The sequence below is a fragment of the Notamacropus eugenii genome, chromosome 3, assembly GCF_028372415.1.
Source record: "Notamacropus eugenii isolate mMacEug1 chromosome 3, mMacEug1.pri_v2, whole genome shotgun sequence".
Classification (NCBI taxonomy): domain Eukaryota; kingdom Metazoa; phylum Chordata; class Mammalia; order Diprotodontia; family Macropodidae; genus Notamacropus; species Notamacropus eugenii.
In genome coordinates, this window is record NC_092874.1 from 111,657,679 (window position 1) to 111,680,538 (window position 22,860).

The following is a 22,860-nucleotide window of genomic DNA, read 5'->3' on the forward strand; positions in this document are numbered from 1 at the left end:
GTGGAGGTATTCCATTCCAAGCTGGCTAATACCTTGTTCCTTTCTTAAGAGGTGCCAGGTATTTTTTTTCTGTCCAGACTTGTGATTTCATTGGTTTTAGACATACCTAGTGAGATAGCTCCCTCTCCCAATACAGTTCAGCAATTATTCTGTACCGGATAGTTTTAGAGACTTTACTAGGGGTACTGAAAGGCTGATTTGCCCAGGTATGTCAAAGGTAGGCATGAACTTAGGTCTTCTAAACTCCCTTTTGATCACCTTTTTGTGATTATAGAGCTGGAAGAAGTCCTAGAGGCCCCCTCCCCCACTGCACCCCCATTTTACAGATGGGCAAATTAAAATTCAGGGAAATGAAATGATTTGTCCATGCTCATACTTGATAAGTGGCAGATCTGAACAGCATAACTGCACATTCAATACTCTTCTTGTTCACCAGATTGCCCCTCTCCTCAGAAGCCTCTGGTTTCCTGATATTCTTAATGAAAATTCCAAATCTCTCAAAACAACTTTCAGATACCATGATTTTTACTAGTATTTGGAAGCATCAAGGTAGAGATCCTGGAATGCCAAAGCCTGGGAAAAATCTGACAAAAGAACTTTGTTATAGGACTGGAAGAAACCCAGGAAAAGAATGAATCAAAATGAAAATGAATGCCATATGGTACCTCTGTAAGACTGTTTATTGCTAAGTAATATGAGCTGGCTAGTTTAGGAATCCATGAATACCTGAATTCAAATCCTCCCTCCAACACTTACTAGTTATGTAACCTTTAGCATGTCACTGAACCTCTGTGGATCTCTGTGGTAACCCCCCAGGACTTATTGGATCTGTGTCTCTGGATGGAGCTCTCACACTGGACATTCCCCTGTGATTTCATCACAGGTACTTTGCAATTCGTGTAATATGAAACTATACTGATGATATTTTCCAATATATGATTTATATCCCAGTATTCCCTAAGGTGGTAATAAAGTTTATTTTGTTCTGTGTGTGCTAGATGGCTATGGATCAAGGGAAATGACTAGAAAACACTGCTGAGGAGGCAGGTATAGAGACTGACAGTTTTAACCTAGAGTTGGGTCTTGTTTTTTGCTCTAATTTTGACAGCATGAAAAAATTTAGATAACAGTGGACAGTGTAATTTGAGAATTATCTTATTTTGCAGCAGCAGAAATAGGGCTGTTCGGTTTACTTCTGGTAATGAGGAAATTGCTTTTTAAAATTCAAAACCAATCAGAATTAAGCTTGAACCCACATCTTTAAAAGTTTTTTCCCCTTCCTTCCTTCCTTCCTTCCTTCCTTCCTTCCTTCCTTCCTTCCTTCCTTCCTTCAAGGCAATCAGGGTTAAGTGACTTGTCCAGTGTCACATAGTTATTAAGTGTCTGAGGTTAGATTTGAATTCAGATCCTCTTGATTTCAGAGTCAGTGCTCTATCCACTGCACCACTTAGGGCCCCTTTCTTTCTCAGACTTTGTAACAATTTAAGTAGAAGACAAGTAAAGGGAATATTATCTTATATGAAAAGGAGAATGGATTCAAAGATGCTAAAAGTTTTACTTAAATTTGAGTTACATGAAGCCAATGTTTAGCTTTGAGCAATTTTAATCATGAACCTGAACAGAAGGTTTGAACTGAGTTATAATACCTTTTGGAGAATGAGAAGACAGTAAGGGGTATTGACCCAAAGAGTATAAAGACTTTGGCCTTTGAACAAAAATTTTAAATGCAGGTAAGTATTGAAGAGATTGGAAAAAAATTGTTTGAACAGCTCGGAAGAAAGGTCAAGATTAAAGTGACCTACCCTCCAATACCTTCCTATTTGTGGCTCGAGGAGACCTACACATTTTGATCTCCTTGGAGAAAACCACAAGGCAGTGGGACTTGGCCGAAGATGAGTATATGGAATCTTTGCCTACCCTGCTGACCAGAGTGTTGGCAGGTCTCCTTGGCATCTGTAACCAAAAGCCCCAAGGTAGTTTGACAATGTATTTAGAGTGTAAAAATACACTTTATAATAATTGGACCCAGAAGGCTGAAGTTAATACTCGAAAGAAGTTGGCAGAATGAAAACTCCATCCATTCCGCTTTCAGAGACCCTGGAAAATCAGGCAGTTGCAGAAAGACCAGAATAGAATAAACTTTGTTTCTGGCAGCTGAATTAGCTGACCAAGGTTTTATCAGAGGGAAGATCTGGGGAGGCAAACATCTAAAGAAAAGAATTGCTGATCAGAAATGGCAGAGGAGGAGGCATTTTCAGTAGGGAAAGTACTTCATGTACATTTTATCTCATTTGATCTTTGCAGCAACTCCAATATTACCTTTATTTCACAAATGAAGACCCTCAATTCTGGAGAAGTTAAGTTTGCACTGTGGCTTAGTCCCAGAGTTGTTGGATATTTGTATTTTTTAAGTTTACATAGAGGGAAAGTCCCAGAGCTAGATTTGTCATTATCATTGTGACTTGCTTCTACTGAGAAGCACCTCACATAACTAGCACGTTAGTGTGGAACTTTGTCCCCCTTGCCAGAATTATTGAAACAGCCTCCTAGTTAGTTAACTGTCCCATTTCTCACCCCTCCAGTACATTATATACAGCACTGCCATGGTGATTTTCCTTAGGTACAAATCAGACCCTATGTCTGTCCTACTCACCCAACTCCAAAGGCTTCTTATTGCCTCTGAATAAAATAGAAACAAACTCTTCTTTTGGACTCAGAAGGCTGAAGTTAATACTTGAAAAGAGTTGGTGGAATGAAGGCTCCGTCAATTCTACTTTCAGATGCCCTGGAAAATCATCCAGTAAAGCCCTAATTGATCTAGTCCTAACCTATTTTTCTATCTTCTTTGGATATTACTCCTGACTTGGATGTTTTGATCCAGTTTGTCAAGCACAATGTGCCATCTCTCATCTCCTTGTTTTTCTATTGGTCATCACCTATGCCTGGAATTTACTTCCTCCTCAATTCAAAGAATCTTGTTTTTCTTTAACACGTAGGTCAGAAAACATCTTCTACATGAAACCATCTCTGATCCCTCCAACTAACTGTATCTCCCTTTCCAAATGAGCTTGTATTTAAATGCTTTATATACATATGTATAAATACGCATATGTATTTGTAAGCTATGTATTCATATAATATATATTATATAAATATTATATATATGAATATATAAATGCTTCTATATTTATATGTAAATATATTTACAAGTATATATAACTATATTTACAATTCTGTACATACATATGTATATGTGTGTGTATATGTATACATATATGTATATATATATATGAAATTTGCCTTCTGCATTAGAAAATATGGGAACAGATTGATTCATTCTTCTAATCAAGATGTTTCAGTGCTTCATTATAATTGTCTCTAGGAAAAAAAAACAAAACTAAACTAAACTTCTCTCTTTAGCATTTAGTGCAGTTTAATAGTGTGGTTTTATCTGAGCTTTCTTGACTGATTTACACATTCACTGACCATTCTGTGTTCCAGCCCCATGTGTCTGATTGCTCTTGTCTGTTCATGACACCCCATCTTCTACCTTTATGCCTTTCCATCGGCCGCCTCCAGTGCGTGAGATCAGTACTGTCTCTTTGCATTCCTGACCCCTTCAAGGCTCAGCTCAGAGGTCATCTCCTATAGGAGACTTTATTGTTAGTGCCCTCCCAAGTCACTTTGCATTTATGCTGTATCTCTTCTTTATTACTTATATGTCACGACATACCACTTTCTTTCTAGTAGGATGCAAACTCCTTGGAGGCAGAGATGGTCTCACTTTTGTCTTCCTATTCTCAGACACTAGATCAGTGCCTGGCACATAGTATGCAGTTAATAAATGATTGTTTGTTGATTCCTGACTCTAAGGTTATCCCTCTAATAATAATAATAATGATGGTAATAGCATTTATGTGATGGTTTAAGGTGAAAAGTAACTCATAATTATTATCCCATTTTATCCTAAGGATAGCCCTGGAAGGTAAGTACTATTATTATCCTCATTTTACAGATGGGGAAACTGAGGCAGGCAGGTTAAAAGACTTACCCAGAGTCACCCAGATGGGAAGTATTTTAGGCCAGATTTGAACACAGGTCTTCCTGACTCTCGGTCCAGTGCTCTATCCACTGTGCTAGCTAATTACTTCATACATCATACTTTCTCAGCATAGCACTTTCATGATTGCTAAGATAGACATTTAAAAAGTGAAAAATGAATATGAAATTTGAAAAACATAATTTCTAATGTTAAAATTTCCCCCTTTTTTCATTTTTAACTTTATTTTAGCATCCTCTCATTCTATTTATATGGGTTATTCACATTCCCCTTGTTTATTTAATTGATCAAGAAATTTTTACATCATCATCCTCGAGGGAGGACTTTGTAACTGCCTCTCCCCTTCCTCTGTGGTAAAAAATGGCAAAGATGGACTTATTTCCTTTCTTAACCAGTGGGCAGCCTTTTTGTGTGCATGGATGGGGTGGGGTTTCTACAGTTTCTAACATATGGTGAAAGACTGACAACATAAAAGTCAAATTTAGAATGGCATTTTGTGAGAAAATATGGAGCGCTTTTTTTTTTTTAACAGAACAGTCTCAGGGTGACACACAGAGGGGGAAATGCCTTTGAGAAATCATAGCCAAAAAAAATTCACTTTGGACAAAATTGCCTGCTTATATGGTAAACATCACTGAAAGAGAAAGCTCAAGAAGTAGATAGACTTATATGGTCTCATTGGTAAGAGGAAGCCTTTCACTTCTCTAGGCTGCTAAGGGGCACCGCAGTGTACAGAGTCAGGAAGACCAGAGTTTGAATTTGATCTCAGATGCTACCTAGCTGTATGATGCTGGACAAGTCATTTAACTTCTATTTTCCTGCAGTTTCCTCATCTGTAAAATGGGAATAATAGTAGCACCTACTTAACAAGGCTGTTAGGAAGAGAGGGTCAAATGAGATAATATTTGTAAAAATGTTTAGCTCAGTACCTGGTATATAGTCAGTGCTATATAAAGGTTTATTCCCTTCCCCCTTCACCTCTGGAGATTATTCATCAGTAATATATTGGTAAAATGAGCGAATGGTTTTTCCAGGTCTAAATCCTATGATAGATGATGAGTTCTGCAAGAGCGAAATCCTCCAGAAAATGAACTATCAGCAAAAATAGCACATCAGGACTGTGAAAATAACCCAACCCAATGATAAGGAACAAATGCAAGCTTTCTGTCTATTTCTTGTTGCTTCACTTTGGAGAAAACATTTGATTTAGGTAATGTTATCAGCCTGCACAATATTTTTTTTTTTTTAGCAATACTGTGTGAAGAGCTGTTTTCAATATTATGAGTAAAAATTTTAGCAAGAGACAGAAAGCATTCTTCAAAACAAAACTGATTTTTATAAGGGTTATATACAGATAATCCTATTTCTCTGTGAAGGTATTATGCCCACACCATCCAAATGAGGAATTTTCTAGAATCATAAACTGTCAGAAGATCTTAGAGATCATTTAATTCAAAACATTGTTTTGATAAATGAGGATACTGTTACCCTGTTAAGTCATGGAATGGTCAACTCTCAATGGCACAACAGAACTCAGAGATTGTCCAGTCTAATCCATGTCTGAGTGGGAATGTCTTGTCTTATTTTTTTTTAATTATTTCATTTTAAATTTATTGATTAAAATAAGCATTTCCAATAACATAGTACAGTTAAGAAGATGATTGTACACAAAGCTGCAAATTTATTATGTAGAACTTGCTATTTTTTTTAAATACATAATATGGTTATTGTGTAGATTTCCTTTTCTTCTTTTTTCTTCTCTTCCCTATTCCCCTGAGAGAATCTCTTTTCAACTCCATTAGATGGAAGTTTTGTAACTATGGGGACTCCCCTACTTCCTAAGCATATTCTTCTTGTGAATAGCTTTAATTTTTTAATTTTGTTTTTAATTTATGAAATAAAACAAGCATTTCAATTGCATAGTAAAATAAAAAAAGATAATTGTAATGAAACTGCAAATCTACTATGCACAACTTGTTATTCCATTCAAATATACAACAAAATGATCATGAAATTTCAGTTTTTCCTTCTCCTCTCTTCCCCAGAGATGGTTACCATTAGGCACAAATTTTCTATCTATCTCTCTATCTCTCAGACTAGAGCTAGAAAGATATGGATAAACAAAACATATATCTCTAGATAGAGAGATAGATATACATACACACACACACATATATACACACACATACACATATAAAAATACGTACACCTTTACATACATATACATATATATATGTAAAATTATTCCAAATGTACTTCTCCATATCAGTTCTTTCTTTGGATGGAGATAGAGTTGTTCTTCATATGTCCTTTATGGCTTTTTTTTTTTCATAACAGTATAACAAAAAAGATGATTGCATGTGAAACTGCAAATCTGCTATGTACTTTAATTTTTAAAGATGTTTTCATTTAATTTCCAGCTTTATTTTTTAAGAAGTTATTCCCCATATCAAGCTGAAATCTACCAGTACCAAATCCAGGTCTACTGACTCTTGGTTCACTGCTTTTTCCATCATATCCCATCGTTCCTTTGCTTCTCTTTATCATTAAACCACTTACTTGTGGATTGTTCTTTTATTGTCCTTGATATGGCAGTGAACTTGGGTACATAGATAATGGACTGGTTACCATCATTTTGCCAGTTATGTTCCTTCCCAAGACCTTAATCATCATCAGTTTCTGTGACTGCTTCTTTATGCATCCACAACATCCTCCTCCACTCATGCCCAAGAGCGTTTCTGCTTATCTTGAAGCAGAATTGTTATCTCATTTTGCTTCCAGAATAAGTAAGATTAAATCAGTTTGGAATATAAAGGATATTAAATGTATTGATATTTCAGACTGTCACTGTTGTACACATTTGGTCTTATCACATTACTGGTCATTTAGATTAATTTTAGCTTAAATTACAAGAGTACAGAAATAGAACTTGGTCTATAGATGGAAGGGAAGGGAATTAGTATTTATTAAACACCTACTGTGTGCTAGCCACTGTACTGAGCCCTTTATGGAGGTTATTTCATTCCATCTTGGAGGTAGGTGCTGTTATGATTCCATCCCCATATTGAGGAAACAGAAGCAGGCAGAAATTAAGTGACTTGCTCAGTATGGAAGTATCTGAAACAGAAGCAGGCAGAAATTAAGTGACTTGCTCATTGTGGAAGTATCTGAAACAGAAGCAGGCAGAAATTAAGTGACTTGCTCAGTATGGAAGTATCTCAGATAGGAAGTATCTGAGACAGACAGGAAGTATCTAGAGCAGGCAGGCTTTGAATTTGTGTTAAAATTCACCATTTTTGATAAAGGTATTTAAATGAACAGACTGGTGAATTTCACTTTATACATACATACATACACACAAACACACATGCACACACATATAAAATAACTCTTGTGTGCTAAGAGTCTGATACAGAGATACAAAATAACACACAGCTCATGCCCCCAAAGGAATTTGCTGTATAGAGGATATTTTACATATTTAAGTATAATGCAAGGTGAAGTGTAATGGTGGCAAAGGAAAAAAATCCAAACAAAATGTTGTGGGAAAATTTGACGGGAGAGAATAAGTTCATTGGGAGGGATCAGGGATAAAAGATTTGTCAATTCAGTTTTTAGGCTCCCTGATCAATCAGTAAGTATCATTAAGTACCCACTGCCTGTCAGGCACTATACTGGGCACTGGGGATAAAAAAAAACAAAGAAAGCCAACCTGACTTGAAAAGAGCTCAGAGTCTAATAGGGGGATAGCAAGTACTTATACATATACATATACATATACATATACATGTATATATGTATATATGTATATTTTTTTTACAACGTATGTATATATATTGAAGAAAAAAACCCATAGAATAGTATTATTTTGGGTTGAGTATTGTCATATAATTTGATGATCAGTCTTCATTCTTTTTCTGGACAGTTTCCTTTGTGCTCTGTGTAAAGTAGCATGCTAAAAGTTGGGGGTGATCCAGTTCCTGATCTCATGCTATTAAAGGTCTAGTTGAAGATGATACAGCATGAGCACTAAAAGATGAATAACAGTAGACCCTGTGTAATCCTAGGCAAATCACTTAGCTTGTTTGCCTCAGTTTCCTCATCTGTAAAATGAACTGGAGAAGCAAATGGCCAGCCACTTCAGCATCTTTGCCAAGACAACCCTAAATGGAATCACAGAGAGTCAGACATCACTGAAACAACTTAATAAAAACAGCAGATTTCATATAGTAAGTGCCACATGAGTTTTTATTTTTGTTTATTTTTAGACAAGTAGAGTCAGGATTTGAATCTAGTTCTCTTCTTACTTAAAGTCTACTATATTTTCTACTACATCATATTGTCTAATGTAGGAGAGTTTATTGGAGATGTAAAGAGAGTTTATACTGTTAAAGACCTTTGAATGCCAAGATAAGGAGTTTGGACTTTATTTTGTAGGTGTGGGGGAGATATGAACAACTTTTAGTTGGGTTTTGACAGTAACCTTAGCCCCTCTGATTTGGAGGGGAGATCCATGAACTCCAAAGTCTCCATTTATGAAGGGAGCTCAGGCTAGTAATTTCTTCATTTCCTGTATGTCCTTTTGGACTTTTCCATCATGCCCCTGAGCCAGGTACCTTCCCCTCCCCCCTTTTTAATTTTCTTTTCTGTGTCCCCCCTCCGTTAGATTGTAAGCTCCTTGTGGGCAGGGAGTTGCCTTTCTTTTTTCCATTTATATCTCAAGTGCTTAGCATCTCCTGGCACATAATATGTGCTTAATAAATGTTATTGATTGCAACTTCATGTATTTTAAGGATATCAGTTTGGTAGTTATAATTAAGGCGGATTTGAAGGAGGTGAAAGTGGAGCTAAGGAGGTTCCTTAGGAGGCTGAATAGCAGTAATATAGGTCCGAGATGGTGACTAGGACTAGGGCAGTGGCATCTGTAATAGAAAAGGATAAGTGTGAAAGACATTGTGAAGGAAGGATCAACTGGCTCTATGTTGGTGATATGAGGGAGAGAGCTATCAGCTTAGGTTTTGGATTTTAAATGTGAGTGTTGGAGGGATGTGCCATTGTCAGAAATAGTGAAATCCCAGAGCTGGAAAGGGAATAAAGATGATTAATTTGAGATGATGAAAAGGTATCCAGTTGGACATTTGGAAGTTAGAATTGTGGGATTGGAGCTCCAGAAAGTCATAAGGGCTAGACATATAGTCTGGGTAGTCATTTGTGTTGGGGTGAGAGCTGAAGCCAGGAGTGGCTGAGAATGCCAAAGGGGAAAATCGGAGCTGCTAATATTGTTCAAGTATCATTTTGCCAACTGGAGCCAATATAATGTTCTCTTTAAGTTGAAGATTCGTTTCCATAGTGCCTGCTGAAAATTTGTCTCTGTAATGACTCTGGAGGAACAGGGAATTGGAAACAGAAATAACAGATTCCAAGCATCAGATACCTGGGTGGAAAAATTCATTAAGCTGAGTTCTGATTCAGAATTTGTTGCTTGAGGCAGGACTGCTGATGTGAAGGAATTGGAGGCTGTGGATAATCTCATTCTGCAAGCTGCCATCACACATACCACCATGCAGAATGTTTGCTGGCCTGTAGTTTCAGTTTGGGGCCCAACTTGTATATAAGATCCATTTTAAATTCACTTTAATCCCACACAAGAAAATTTACATGCACAACTGAAAAAAGGCCATCTGAAAGCAAGCATGAAATAGACCTTGGCAAGTTAATTCTATTTCATTCAGCAAATACTTCTGAAGCACCCTCTCTTTCTCTCCCTCCTTCCCCTTACCCCCTTCTCTCTTTTTAAAACACTGTGCCAGGCATTGTGGGAAAGTTTAGTTAAGATAGTCATTGCTGTCATGGAAATTAGAATCCATTAAGAAGTATGGCACAAGCACAAATAACTGTGATGCAAAATAGTAGACTATAGAGACATAGGAGAGGGGTAAGTAAAGTGACAAGAGGGAGAAGCATTGTTACTGAGGTGGAAGGGAAGATCCAGGAATTAAGAGTTGGCCTTTAGAATACTGATGTTATTTTATGAACTGTTCCTTTAGTTCTACTCACTTCACTCAGTATCAGCTCATTAAAGTCTTTCCAGGTTTCTTTGAGACTGTTCATTTTATAATTTGTATGGCGCAGTAGCATTTGATTGCATTCATGTGCTGTAAGTTGTCATTTCACAATTGATGGGGCATTTTTGGATGTGGTCAATGTGGAGATTTGTTTTGCTTGACTCTGCATACAAAGATTTTCCTTTTCTTTTTACCTTTCTCAGTGGGGTGAGGCTCTAAGAGAGGGAGAGAAAATAACTGCTCATTAATTGAAAAAGAGAAAATTTCATTTGCAAAAGAGTTGGGCTTGAAGGATGGAGATGTTCAATAGCGGGGGGACAAAGAGAAGGCCACACCTTTCTGATGTATAAAAAAATCACATCTATAAAGGAAAGGAAGCCAGGAGGTACAAGGCACATAGAAGGACTGACTGACTGAATGAATGATAAACTATTTATTAAGTGCTTAGTAACTGGGATGAGGAGTGGGATGGGAATAAGGGTAAGCTTCTTATAGAAGTTGGCATTTGAACTGAGCTTTGAGGGAATCCATGGATTTTCAGAGGAGGAAGCATAGTGCAGAAATGGGGCACATACCTTTAAGGGCATAGAAACTATAGGTAGATGATTATGTGCCAGGAACAGCAAATAGTCCAGGTTGACTAAAACATCAAGTGTACATCAAGAACATCCAGTCTACATTTCCATGTTTCCCACACAATACTCTTATATGGGGAGTATTGTGCAGTCACTAAGCATGGAAATGTAGACTGGAGCCAGACTGCAATGAGTTTTGATAGCCTGGAGAGGTTTGTATTTTATCCTACAGGCAAGAGGGAACCATTAGAACTTCCTGAGCAGAAGAATGACATAGTCATACCTAGACTTGGATGTCTTAGACATGGAGGTGATAACTGAACTATTATACTAGTTTAGATGGCCTAGGAATAAAGTGTGTGTGTTCATCCTTCGTTGCCAAAGAAGACCATACCATCAGAGAAATAATGACCTGACTTGCACTTGACTTTGTTTTGAGTGAGGGAGGGCTGTGTAGGTCACCAGCCTCACTTCTCCTCCAGAGTCATCTGAACCCAGTGACCAGATATTCATCAGGATGACTGGAGATAACCCCGGATGAGGCAATTGGAGTTAAGTGACTTGCCCAAGGTCATACAGCTAGTGAGTGTCAAGTGTCTGAGGTGAAATTTGAATTCAGGTCCTCCTGACTCCGGCACTGGTGCTCTATCCACTGCACCACCTAGCTGCCCCAGGAATAAAATATAGAGAAAGATGAAAAGATCAGTGGGATTAGAAACTTACAAAGCATCCATTACCATCAGGAAGAGGATGATGAACCAATGAAGGAGACAGAATGATTGACATAGTAGCATGAGAACAAGGAGAATGTGAAGGATGTCTCCAAGGGAAAGGAAAGATTGAGAGTCCCAAAGCAGAGGTAGTCACCAACGTCACATGTTACGTGCAGCGTACTTACAGGAGGTAGGCAACCAAGAAAGGTTATTTGATAGAGCAATCATGGAATCCTTGTTGAAAACTGGAGAGATCGGTTCCAGAAGCTGAACTGCAAGGGGATGAGGGGAAGGGAGGTGACGAGGCCCTGGGAGATGCATCATCTTACAGTAAAGAAGAAAGATGGAATAAACTCTGCGTGGAGTAAAAAGACAAGGGAGAGGATTGGGGAAGACCTGAGCATGTCTGAGGGCAGATGGGAAAGCTCTGGTGGGAAGGGAGGAATACAGTAATTTATATTGGAGTTGTGTGTACATGACATAGAGGGGGTGATTGGTAGACCAGAGTCTTAGGTGAAGTGGGAGAGAAGAAGATAAAGGATGTGTGTAGAAGGATTAACTTTATCAAAGAGTAGGGCATGTGTATCTGAAACCAAAGGAAGGGAGAGGATGGCCAATAATAATTGAGAATAGAGTTGAGGAATTTCCCATCAGATGGCCTTAACCTTCTCAACAAAGTTGGAGGGCAAATAGGGGTGTGGCTAGGAACTTGAAGAGAGAGATTTCAAAGTTACTCTGGGGATTGAGATAGGGAGCAAACTTTAAAGAAATGAAATTGTAGCTACAGAAGTCCAGTTTAACTTCTATGGTTCATCAGTGTACAAGGGAAAGGTTTCGTTTATGCTGTTATGATCAGTTATATTAAGTTGTCTATAATCAGTTATGTAAATGGGAATTCTATATGTGTTTCTTTGTAGATTATTAATTCTACATCTTTGATGTAATTTAAATCTTTGGTATAAAAAGGTTGTTAGCCTGAGACAGATAGATGCTATATTTATAGGTGACAGGGAAATTCATTCACTGAGGCAAATCACAGAATTTTTGTAGTTTTATAGATAAATCTTAGACAGTTGCCAGAGTTTCAGAGAGATTAAGTGATTTGCCCATGGATGCACAGCTCTCAAGCCTCAGGGGTAGAATTTGTATCCCAGTTCTACAAGATCATAGCTGGAGAAAGGACGTTAGGTGTCATCTAGTTTAATCCCCTCATTTTACAGATTAGGAAACTGAGGCACAGGAGTAAGAATTTGCCCACATTTATCCAGTTAGTATCTGAGATGGATTTTGAGCCCAAGCCTTTGTGACTCTGCCTCCAGCACTTTACTACATTATATCCCTTTGCCCTTCATGTACATAGGACATGTTCTATTCCCAAGTTCCTTATGAAGTGCATTGAGCTGTGTGCGTCATTAAATTTCCAAGAATATTCTGGCTTGCACTATTCTCTGTGTATATATTTGAGTGATGTACTTGATATGCATGGTTCCAGGGTACAGTCTGTTTATTTTCCTTGCTCATCCTGCGGTACGCTAGCTGCTTTGTGAATTTTGGCCAACAGGCCTCCTTTGTCCTGATTTTTATAATATCACAATGTTGACTAAAAGTGCTGAGAAACAAAGCTCCAAAAAAATGTCTGCGAGATTGAAGCAATATATATTTCATACATGTTTAAGGCTGAGAAGCCTGTACTGCATAGGGTGTTAGTTAGGCATGCCCTAGGTCTCTGGATTGTGGGAATGGGAATGCAGCAGGCAGAAATAAGCCATGTAACCCCCTCTCCCAATTGTCCAGCACCCTTTTGTCCCCTCTTCTTTGTTAGGGATCCAGTTATAAAGGAGTGGAGCAGCTACTTGAGGTATAGCCCTGAAAGGGAAGTCAGTTGCTCCTGAGGCCCCCTAACAACATTTTGATAGCCAGTGAATATTCCCACCATTGGTGATAGGTATATGCTGTGTATATGTGCATGCCTTAGTTACTCTGTAACTATTTCCCAGGGGTCTGGCAGACCCTAGTAAACCAATCATTCCTCGTTTACTTTTCTGTTTTCCACATCTCACATCATTCAATATCTTTCCTGCCCCTGGAGTCCCATTTGGCTTTTGCTTTTAATTCTATACTGTGCCTGAGCCCAGGGGTTAGTGGGTGATGCTGAAAGTCTGAGTTAAACTCAGGTCGATAAGTCAACAGCAGAATTCTTTGGGGCTGAATTAGGGAGCTTCCTAGAACTCTGCATGCATTCAGCTCGTTTTCTAAACCCTAAATCAAGGAAGGGAGTCACTTATATTTATGTCAGTCATATCTGAGGTCAGGGGCAGCTAGGTGGCTTCGTGGATAGAGCATGGGTCTGGAGTCAGGAAGACCTGAGTTCAAATCCACCCTCACATACTTACTAGCTATGTGACCCTGGGTGAGTCATGTAACCCTGTTTGTTTCACTTTCCTTATCTGTAAAATGAGCTGGAGAAGGAAGAGGCAAACCACTCCAGTATCTTTGCCAAGAAAATCCCAAATGGGGTCATGAAAAATCAGACGCGGCTGAACAGCAGCAACGACAATATTTCTGAGTTCTCCTGAAATACTCCTTCTCATCAAGTTTTTCATTTCACTGAAATGTCATCCAGGCTGGGGGTGACTTCTTGCTAGACGCTTTTGTTTTCCAATGCAGCTTTCATTTATTTCTTCTTCTTCTTGTTTAAATTCTACCCCTTCCCCCATGGGTTTCTTGGAACCCAGTGGAGTTACGTCAATAAGCTTTTATTAAGAACTTGCCCCGTGCCATCACTTTGTTAACCATGGGGGATATCAAGGAAAACAAGATAGCCCCTGCCTTCAAGGAGCTACTTTCTAATGGGATTGTGGGGGGATACAACATATAAAAACTAGGTACATACACGATGTGTACAGAGGAGATTACAGCTCATCTCAGAGGGGAGGAAGATACTACTAGCTGGAGGAACTAGGATAGACTACATGTTGAAGGTAAGCTTTGAGTGAGCCAGGCAAACTTAGAGCCAGAGATAAAGGGGGAGACCATAGGAGAAATGGGGGGCAGCTAATGGAAAGGCAAGGACATGAGAAATGGAATTTGCCACAGCAAATAGGCCAGTATTTCTATATTAAATGGTGGATGGAAGGAAATAAAGTATAGGAAGCTTGGAAAAATAGGAAGGGACCAGGCTCTTAAAAGCTTTAAATACCAAATTGAGGACTTATATTTGATCCTAGAGGTAATAGAGAGCCATTGATGTTTATTGAGTAATTGAGAAGAAAAGCAGGGTGGGGGGCATTGTAAGACCTGAGCTTTAAGAAAATGACTTTGGCAGATGAGTGGAAGATGAATTGGAGTGAGCAGAGACTTATGGGAGGGAGAACAATTAGAAAGATATTTCATTAATTCAGGTAAGAGGGGATGAGGGACTGAATTAGAACGAAGGTATCAAACATGGTGGGCAATACCTCCCTAATGTGGTGGAACCAGATTAAAACAACATGGAAAATGTTAACATGTAGTTTTCTGTGTCAGTTTGCAACCCATAGTGATATTTGTGTGTGGTTTAGTGGCCCCTATTTCAAGTTGAGTTTGATACTACTAAACTAAAGTCATAGCAATGTGAATGGAGAGAATAAGACATATAAGAGGCACTGGAAAATTTTTGACTACTGATTGGAGATGTGGGATGAGTGAGAAGGAGGAGTCAAGGATAATACTGAGGTTGTGAGCCTAGGTCACTGGTAGGATAGTGGTGTCCTTGACAGAAATAGGTAAGTTCAGAAGAGTGAAGGGTTAGAGTGTGGGAATGAGGGGGTTGGTGGGGGACAAGTTCTGTTTTAGACATGTTGACTTTAAGCTGCCTACGGGGCATCCAGTGTGAGGTGTCCAAAGGCAGTTAGTGATGAAGAAGTAGAGGAAAATTGTTCTTTTTGGGAAATGTATGATCTTTTCAGGGCCCTTTTTAGCAGCCTCAATAATAATGTAAAAGCTTCCTCAATCCATAAAGCACAAGAAATTGCATAGTAAAGTCAATGGGCATTAGTAGCCCAAATAAGTTCTTTTATAGTGTTATGACTTTTTTGTGATTCCTACCTTTCCCAAGCCTGGGACTAATTTCTGTCTCTGAACTCTCATTGTTCCCATGGCTATCCTAGAATACAATTTAAGAAGTGAGTTTGGTATTGGAACCATCCTTTTTGGGAAGTTGGTCTCTAAACAGTGGCCAAATAATTCTTTGGTCAGTGAGACTGTCAGGAACCTGATATAATACCTCTGCACATTTATGTGTATGACACCTGCCCATTTAGGCTTTTGTGCAGGGGTTTTATAAGCACATCTTTTGCTGCTTTTAAAAATCTATTATTTAAATTATTTAGCATTTATTTTCTTCCCTTGTCATCCTCCCCTACAACTAAAAAAATAAAAGAAAATCTTTGTAACAAATAAGAATTGTCAAGGTAAACAGGTTGCCACACTGGTTATGATAAAAATGTTTGTCTCATTCTGCATATTTAGTTTATTACCTCTTTTCTAGGCTGTGAGAAGCAGAAGTCATTATCAGTTCTCTTGAATAATTGCATTGATAAGAGTTCTTTAGTCTTTCAGACTTATTCATTTTTATTTATAGTAGCTCTCTTTGTGGTGGTAAAGAATTGGAAACTAAGGGAGGCCGGTTGTCAAACCTTTGCTTCCTGCTGTGTTCTTGGAGTGGGCCATCTGAGGGGATTAGACTTTAGGCTTTCTGTGATCCAGTGAAAAATGTAGGAAAAAAATGCAGTGATTAGTGGGTGGGCCTCAACAGAGATTGCCCAGCCAGACTAGTAGAGAGGAGATTGGGAAGACAAATCTCTCATTCATCTGAGCTCCTGCATTTTATGAGCAAGGTAGATACTGGTGTCCTCGTTTGGCTCTGCCTTGAAGGTTGGAAAAGCATTTCCTGGAGGTGAGGAGTGAGGCTGGGAGCAGCAGGATGTTCCCGTGGCTGTACCTTTTCCCCATTTGAAGTTATCTCGTTACATTGCAGCTTAATTTAGCCGAGGGTATATTTTCTCTTACAGTAACCTCCCAACTATCCTGGGCTGATTATCTGTGCACTTAGAGGCATTTTTATTATCAATAACCAATGGCTCTCTTATTCCTGGCTCTGTTTCATTGCTAGTGAGTACCAGGAATTCACAATGAGAGTTTCCTATTCTTCATCAAATAATAGATTCCTAGACTCCTTGAATATCTGAGCCTGTAGGACCTTGGAGATCATCTGGTCCAACCTACTTATATTATAGATGAGAAAACTGAGGCCTAGAATGGAAAATGACTTGTTCAAGATCATACAAGTGGTAAATGTCAGCACAGGAACTGGAACCGAGGACTTCTGATTCTTAAGTCCAGTGCTGTCTCCAGAGCGCCCTGCTTTGTCCTCTCCGCTGTTTCTGTTCTATAAATCTCAACTTTTGCCCAATCATATTATTTCTGTTCAATTAGATCTGACATATTCTAATGATGCCACAGAAGTAGATGAAGTTTTCTCCATTCTGTTCTAGAGAAGTGAAAGCCTCCCTTGGGACATTGGCTTTAATGCAGATACTACTCAAGTGGTTGGGCAGGAAAATAAAGGGGAAGATCTGCTTATGTTCGGATTATGGAAGGGCATTTAAAGGAAGCTTCCATGAAATTCTACCCAGAGTCTAGTCGTAAACTCCTGGCATATTCTTAGTTCCTTACAAGACTGGGCTGTTGTCTTATAAGCAGACCTGTTCTGGTCTCTAATTAGGAAAATCTCTTCATTTAGATTCTAAATAAAGAAGCGGAGAATCCTATGGCTGGAAGGGACTACAGAAAGGACTTATTTTAGATTTTGCTTCAGGCTGTCTGTCTGTAAAGCATCAGAAAGAAATATTTTTACCCTATTTAGGACTTTAATGACACTGGGGCATTGCCTTGTTGGCTGAGTCCTCCCCCATTTACTTATATTTTTAGTTCCCCCAAATTATTGTTGGGGCCTTATTGCTAAAAAATATCAATAGCCTTGACCCCAATCTTGGAGATGTCTTCTCTGCCTGAGTCATAGATTTTATATGCAGAATAGTCTTAGAACTAAATTTAAAATCTTTTTTAAATTTAATTTTTAAAAATGTATTTCATTTTTAATTTAGAAAATAAAACAAGCCTTTCCATAACACAATACAATAAATTTAAACTCTTGCTACAGTGTAAATCACATTACTTGTTATTGTCTCCTACTTTACTATTTTCCTAATTGGTCTCTTTGCCTCCAGTTTCTCCCATCTCCAGTCCATCTTTTGACCATGTCTCTCCTCTACACAAGGAACATCTGTTGTTTCTTATAGCTTCTAGGATAAAATAGTGAATTCCTCTGTTTGACATAAAAATCCCTTCACAGACTGACTCTGGTTTGTCTTTCTAGACTTATTTCACATAATTCATAAGACAAAAAGCCCTTCAGGTTCGTAGATTTAGATGGGAACTTAGACATTGAACCTTAGAGTCAAACCATTTTATAGTTTAGGAACTGGGGACCAGAAAATTTTAATGACTTACATCACTCAAGTATTAAGTGGCCCATGTATTCCATATTCTAGCCAAACTGACTAATTGCTATTCCCTAAATATGATGCTCCAACATCTGCCTCTATACCCTTGCATAGAATGTGCTCCTTATGCATGGAAGGCCCTTCCTCTTCTCCTATAACTTTTGGAATCCCTAGTAGTTTCCATCTCTTACAAAAACCTTTTCTGATTTACCTAAATGTGCTTAAGATTCCTTTGCTTTTAAATTATGGATTATTATTATTTGCATTCACTTGACTGGGAACACATCATTTTCCCCTAGTAAAATATAAGCTCCTTGAGGGCAGGCATTGTTTCATTTTTGACTTCGTATCCTCAGTGTGTAGTATAGTGCCTAGACCCTAGTAAGGACTTAATAAATTCTGGCTGAATTTTTTAATTGAATTGAAATGGATAACAAAGATGGAATGGACAACATCTTATCTATTAGTTAATACCTCATTAATATGAACCAATTGGAAAGGCCATTCTGACTTAAAGAATACACATACACACAAATACATCTATCTATGTATATAGATAGATGTATTTGAAATTTCAAGTATGTATCATAACACATTACCAAGTCAAATTCCTACTAGACCTGTATTAAGTGAACAAATAAAGACTTTATTATTCATATTTTAATTTGTATATATAAATGGTTACTGTTGTATACTCAAAAGTTTATTCTCTTAGGTTCAACATTCCCCCTGCAAACTTCTTTACATTATTAATTTGCTCAGGGGACCCTTTTTCCTGAACAGTACACAATTTAACTTCAGCCCATTCACATTGAATTATCACACATTTTGAAACGGTGGAGCCTGAAATAATAACATTCTGTTGTGACTGAAAGTAGCTATTAGGTCAGGGTATCAGAGACAATGAGATCCAAGCCTTGCACCATTTGGTCTCAGGCAGATGTAATTATTTTTATCTCCACCAATTATTGGAGAAGTAATATATGAAGAGTTTTAAAAAAAGTTGTAGTTTCTGGCCTTTCTATGACTCCTTACTTTATCAGAGGTTACCCAGCTCCATCTCTTCTGTGGAAAGGACAAATAATGGAGATCATTCAGTGGTAACTGTAAACTGCACTATAAATGCCAGATAATGCTCCCTCTGACAGTTGGATGTCCTTTGTCAGTTTCCAGTTCATGGGATAGTATTTCTGTCCTAATGGTTTTGAATAGTTATTGCCAGGAAGATTTCCTGAGGCCCTGTAGTTGAGTTCCTGCCAAGACCTAGTGAACTGACACCTGGGTATTTCTCTTCATTTATCTGCCATTAAGAGGAAATAAACATTCAGAATAGCAACAAGCCTCCAATTGTGTTCAGCCAGTCAGGTTACTAATGGGAACTGATCTGGAGAAAAGACCTAGCTCTCAGATTGGATTAGGGAGAGTGTGAGCCAAAACAGGGAGAGACAAACAGCTGGTAGGTGCTTCTTTGGGAATGTCTTAGAGTTTCGGTTACTGGGAGAAAGCTCTGTAACATTTCATTTAGCCATTTTATGATACTCTTAGTTCATGGGAACATTTTTTCATGCCTGATACTAACTTTGTCTCTTTCTGGTGCTTCTAGCAGAGAATATGAGAGAGTCTCAAAACTCAGAACATATTGGGTTGACAGCTATTCTTTCTTAAATCCTAATGTGATCAACATTTTTTCCTTAAAAGTTAATATCAATGCCTTTTGTTTTTCACAGTCATTTTGAAATCTCTCTACCTCTAGCATTTCTTACAATAAAGAAAAATCAGTTAATCAAACAAAAAACTGATATAGTGATATTATTTGACAGTATATGCCACACCCTATCCCTATGGTCCCCACCTCTTTGCCAAGAAGGGGTAGTTGTATTTCATTATTTCTTCTCCATGGCCAAGATTAGACTGAAACTTTTCCAGTAGTACTTTAACTATAATATGAATCCAGAGATCTGTTTATCAGACCATCTGCCTTTGATGTGTGCACTAAACCAAAGAATGCTACAAATTCTGTCACAAGCAAGGGAGCAGATGGTACATTACAAATTTCTCATTATTATCTTGCCTGGGATTTGTCACATTTCATTCTATTTGGAGGATGTATCCATGTCATAGGGAGAACATCCCTGGGAGCAGTTTGTATTTCTCCATCCTTTCTCTCCTTATTCCTTCCCTGGATTGATAACTACCAGAATGCCTAGGTACCCAGCTGGCCTCCTGCCTAAGGGAAAAGTGGCAGTGAAACTCCTGGAACTATGTAAGCAATGCTACTTGGGTAGCCATCTTTAACGAGACTATTATAACAATCTTACTTTTCCTCCTTTACAGAAGCAAATCCAGAGAAATTCAACAGTCGCTTTAGAAATAAAATGTTTTATGCAGGGGTGAGTATGGGCCTTTCTTCTTTTTAAAGTTATTTTAGCTTCAGTAACAAAATGCTTCTCACTCCATGGTGGAAGGTCTATTCCTGTGGATGATCAAACATATTGGACAGGAGGAGTGGAGACAAAAGAGAACACCTTTGCTGGGAGATAGAGGACATTGAGGACAAAGATTTAAGGATTCAATACAGTTATGTAAATTAGAGATCCTATAGCTTGGCTGGGAAAAAAATCACTGCCGTTATTAAGGTACATACACATACATAGACACAGACATGCAACATAAACCTACCTACAATACAAACATATGTACATATGTGTATATATATATATATATATATATATATATATATATATATATATATATATATATATATATATATATATATATATATATATATGCTTCAATACTTTAAGGATTCTTGATTTCTTTGGTAAATAATCACTTCTACAACTTTTGATCATTTAGTGGTAAACTCTTTACAATGATACTCTTCAAATGTAGTTGTGATGGTTGTGGACAATGAACATACAATGTTTTTCAAACATTTATCTATTTTGCTGTCTTTTGTTTTTATGTCACCTATATTTCCTGGTGTATCTCATCCTCCTTTCCTCCCAGAGAACCACCACTTATAGCAAAGAAAAAAAAAGTTCAGCACAACTAACCAACATATCAGAAATGTTTGACATTATAGGCAACATGTCACATCCAGAGTCCTCCATCTCTGCAAAGGAGTGGAAGGAAGTCCTTTCTTATACGTCTTCATTGGGGGTGGCATGGTGTATAGAGTGCTAGATTTGGAGTCATGAAGACCTGAATTTGAATCCCACCTCAGACATTTCCTAGCTGTGTGATCCCGAGCAAGTCACTTAACTTCCCACAACCTTAGTTTCCTCATCTGTAAAATGGCGATAATAGCACTTCCTTCCTAGGGTTGTCACAAGGATCAAATTAAATGAGATTCAAATCCTGCCTCTGATGTTTACTGATATGTGACCACGGGAAAAATCATTTATACTTTCCAAGACTCAGTTTCCTTTTCCACAAGATGAAGATGATAATAGCATTGAAAAGCCTAAGTGCTATCCAAATGTCAGCTGTTCTCCTTATTTTAGATGCTAGAATATGCTAGAATAATGAGATCAAAGTCTCCAGTACACTGACAATATCAAAACAACAGACACTTAGATCCACACTGACTGCATCTGCTATGTAAGAGTACAGGCAAGAACACTTTCTGGATGAAAGGGTGTGGAGGTGGTGCTGTCTCTGCTGGTAAAAGTGGCCTCAACAAGAAATCTGAGTTCCTTCAGAATATCAAAGTGCATCTTTTTGGTCCGGGAATAAAGGGCTGGGAAATAGGTGCTTAGCTTGGTAGGTGGAGACAGGACTTGTCCTATTTGTTTTTTTCTACTTTTTTCTTCCTTTTAAGTTTTAAAGCCTTTGAAAATCCTATGTTGGCTTTGGAATTGCTTCAGAGAAGAGAGAAGATTTGAGGAGGGTTCTGAGAGACAGAATGAGTGCGTGAAGCAGTAGATGGGACATGACTGGGAGGGAAGGAGGGAGATTTAAGTAAAGGCTGAACTAATATAATCTGCTGTTAGCTCAGGGATCTGTCCACAGGGTTTCTGAATAAAATGTTCTTAGGATGGATTAACTGAATAGTGAGTCTTATGTACTGACATGGGGAAATCACAGTTGAGTTAGGAATAAATGAGATCTTCAGAGTTTTATATGGAGTTATGTGTGTGCTTAAAGATTCCCAGGTCCCTCCCCATAAGAGACATGTAAGGGCATTTCTGAGGGGGGAAGAGAAGGGAGAAGGAAAAAAATCCAAATTATATTTTGGGGAGCCTGGAACTTAAACTTACATCATTTAATAGAAAAATTGGAACCTGAGTAATAGGGACAAAATATTATCTGCCCAACAACAGAGAAGTGAGAAGACCAGGGAGAAAAAAAAATATTATGTAAGTGAATTTTAGAGTAAGTCCTTGAAATTTGCAAAATATGGAGGTCTATTCATTTTCTTCCTTTAGCTGTCTTTAGTCCTAATAGGAGGAAAACTTGGTAACTTGACCCTAGCTAGTACCATTCATGTGTTTTATTTATAGTCCCAAAGAAATATGTACCCACTTAGAGCTAATAAGCAACTTCATACAGGTGTTACAGAAGATGACTTCATATTTAATGAATACCACAAGGAATGTGAGATGAATATTAAGTCACAGAGCTGGGAATGGCGTTGGTGATTTACTTAGTGACACACACATATGTTCAATTTATGTATAATATGTATATATGTGTAGTACATGTATTTTTTCTTTTCACTTTTCTTTCTTTGTGGTACAGGCAGCCTTTTCTGACTTCTTGCAGAGAAGCTCCAGGGATTTATCCAAACATGTCAAGGTTGTGGTAAGTATGGAACATGGGGAACAGTCCCTTTTGACTCTAAGGATGGGTGCATTTCATAAAGTGAAATATTAACTCTACCCATGTATGTAGAATTGA

At 38.1% G+C, this 22,860-nt stretch overlaps 1 protein-coding gene across 1 annotated transcript in view; it reads left to right on the top strand.

Annotated features, from left to right (window-relative positions):
* DGKI (diacylglycerol kinase iota) overlaps positions 1-22,860 on the top strand; it is a 552,077-nt gene that overhangs the window by 307,515 nt on the left and 221,702 nt on the right. The window contains exons 16-17 of the mRNA XM_072652615.1: positions 20,293-20,348; positions 22,702-22,764. Of these exons, the coding sequence (XP_072508716.1) occupies positions 20,293-20,348; positions 22,702-22,764 (119 nt within the window). The remainder of the gene's footprint in view (positions 1-20,292; positions 20,349-22,701; positions 22,765-22,860) is intronic.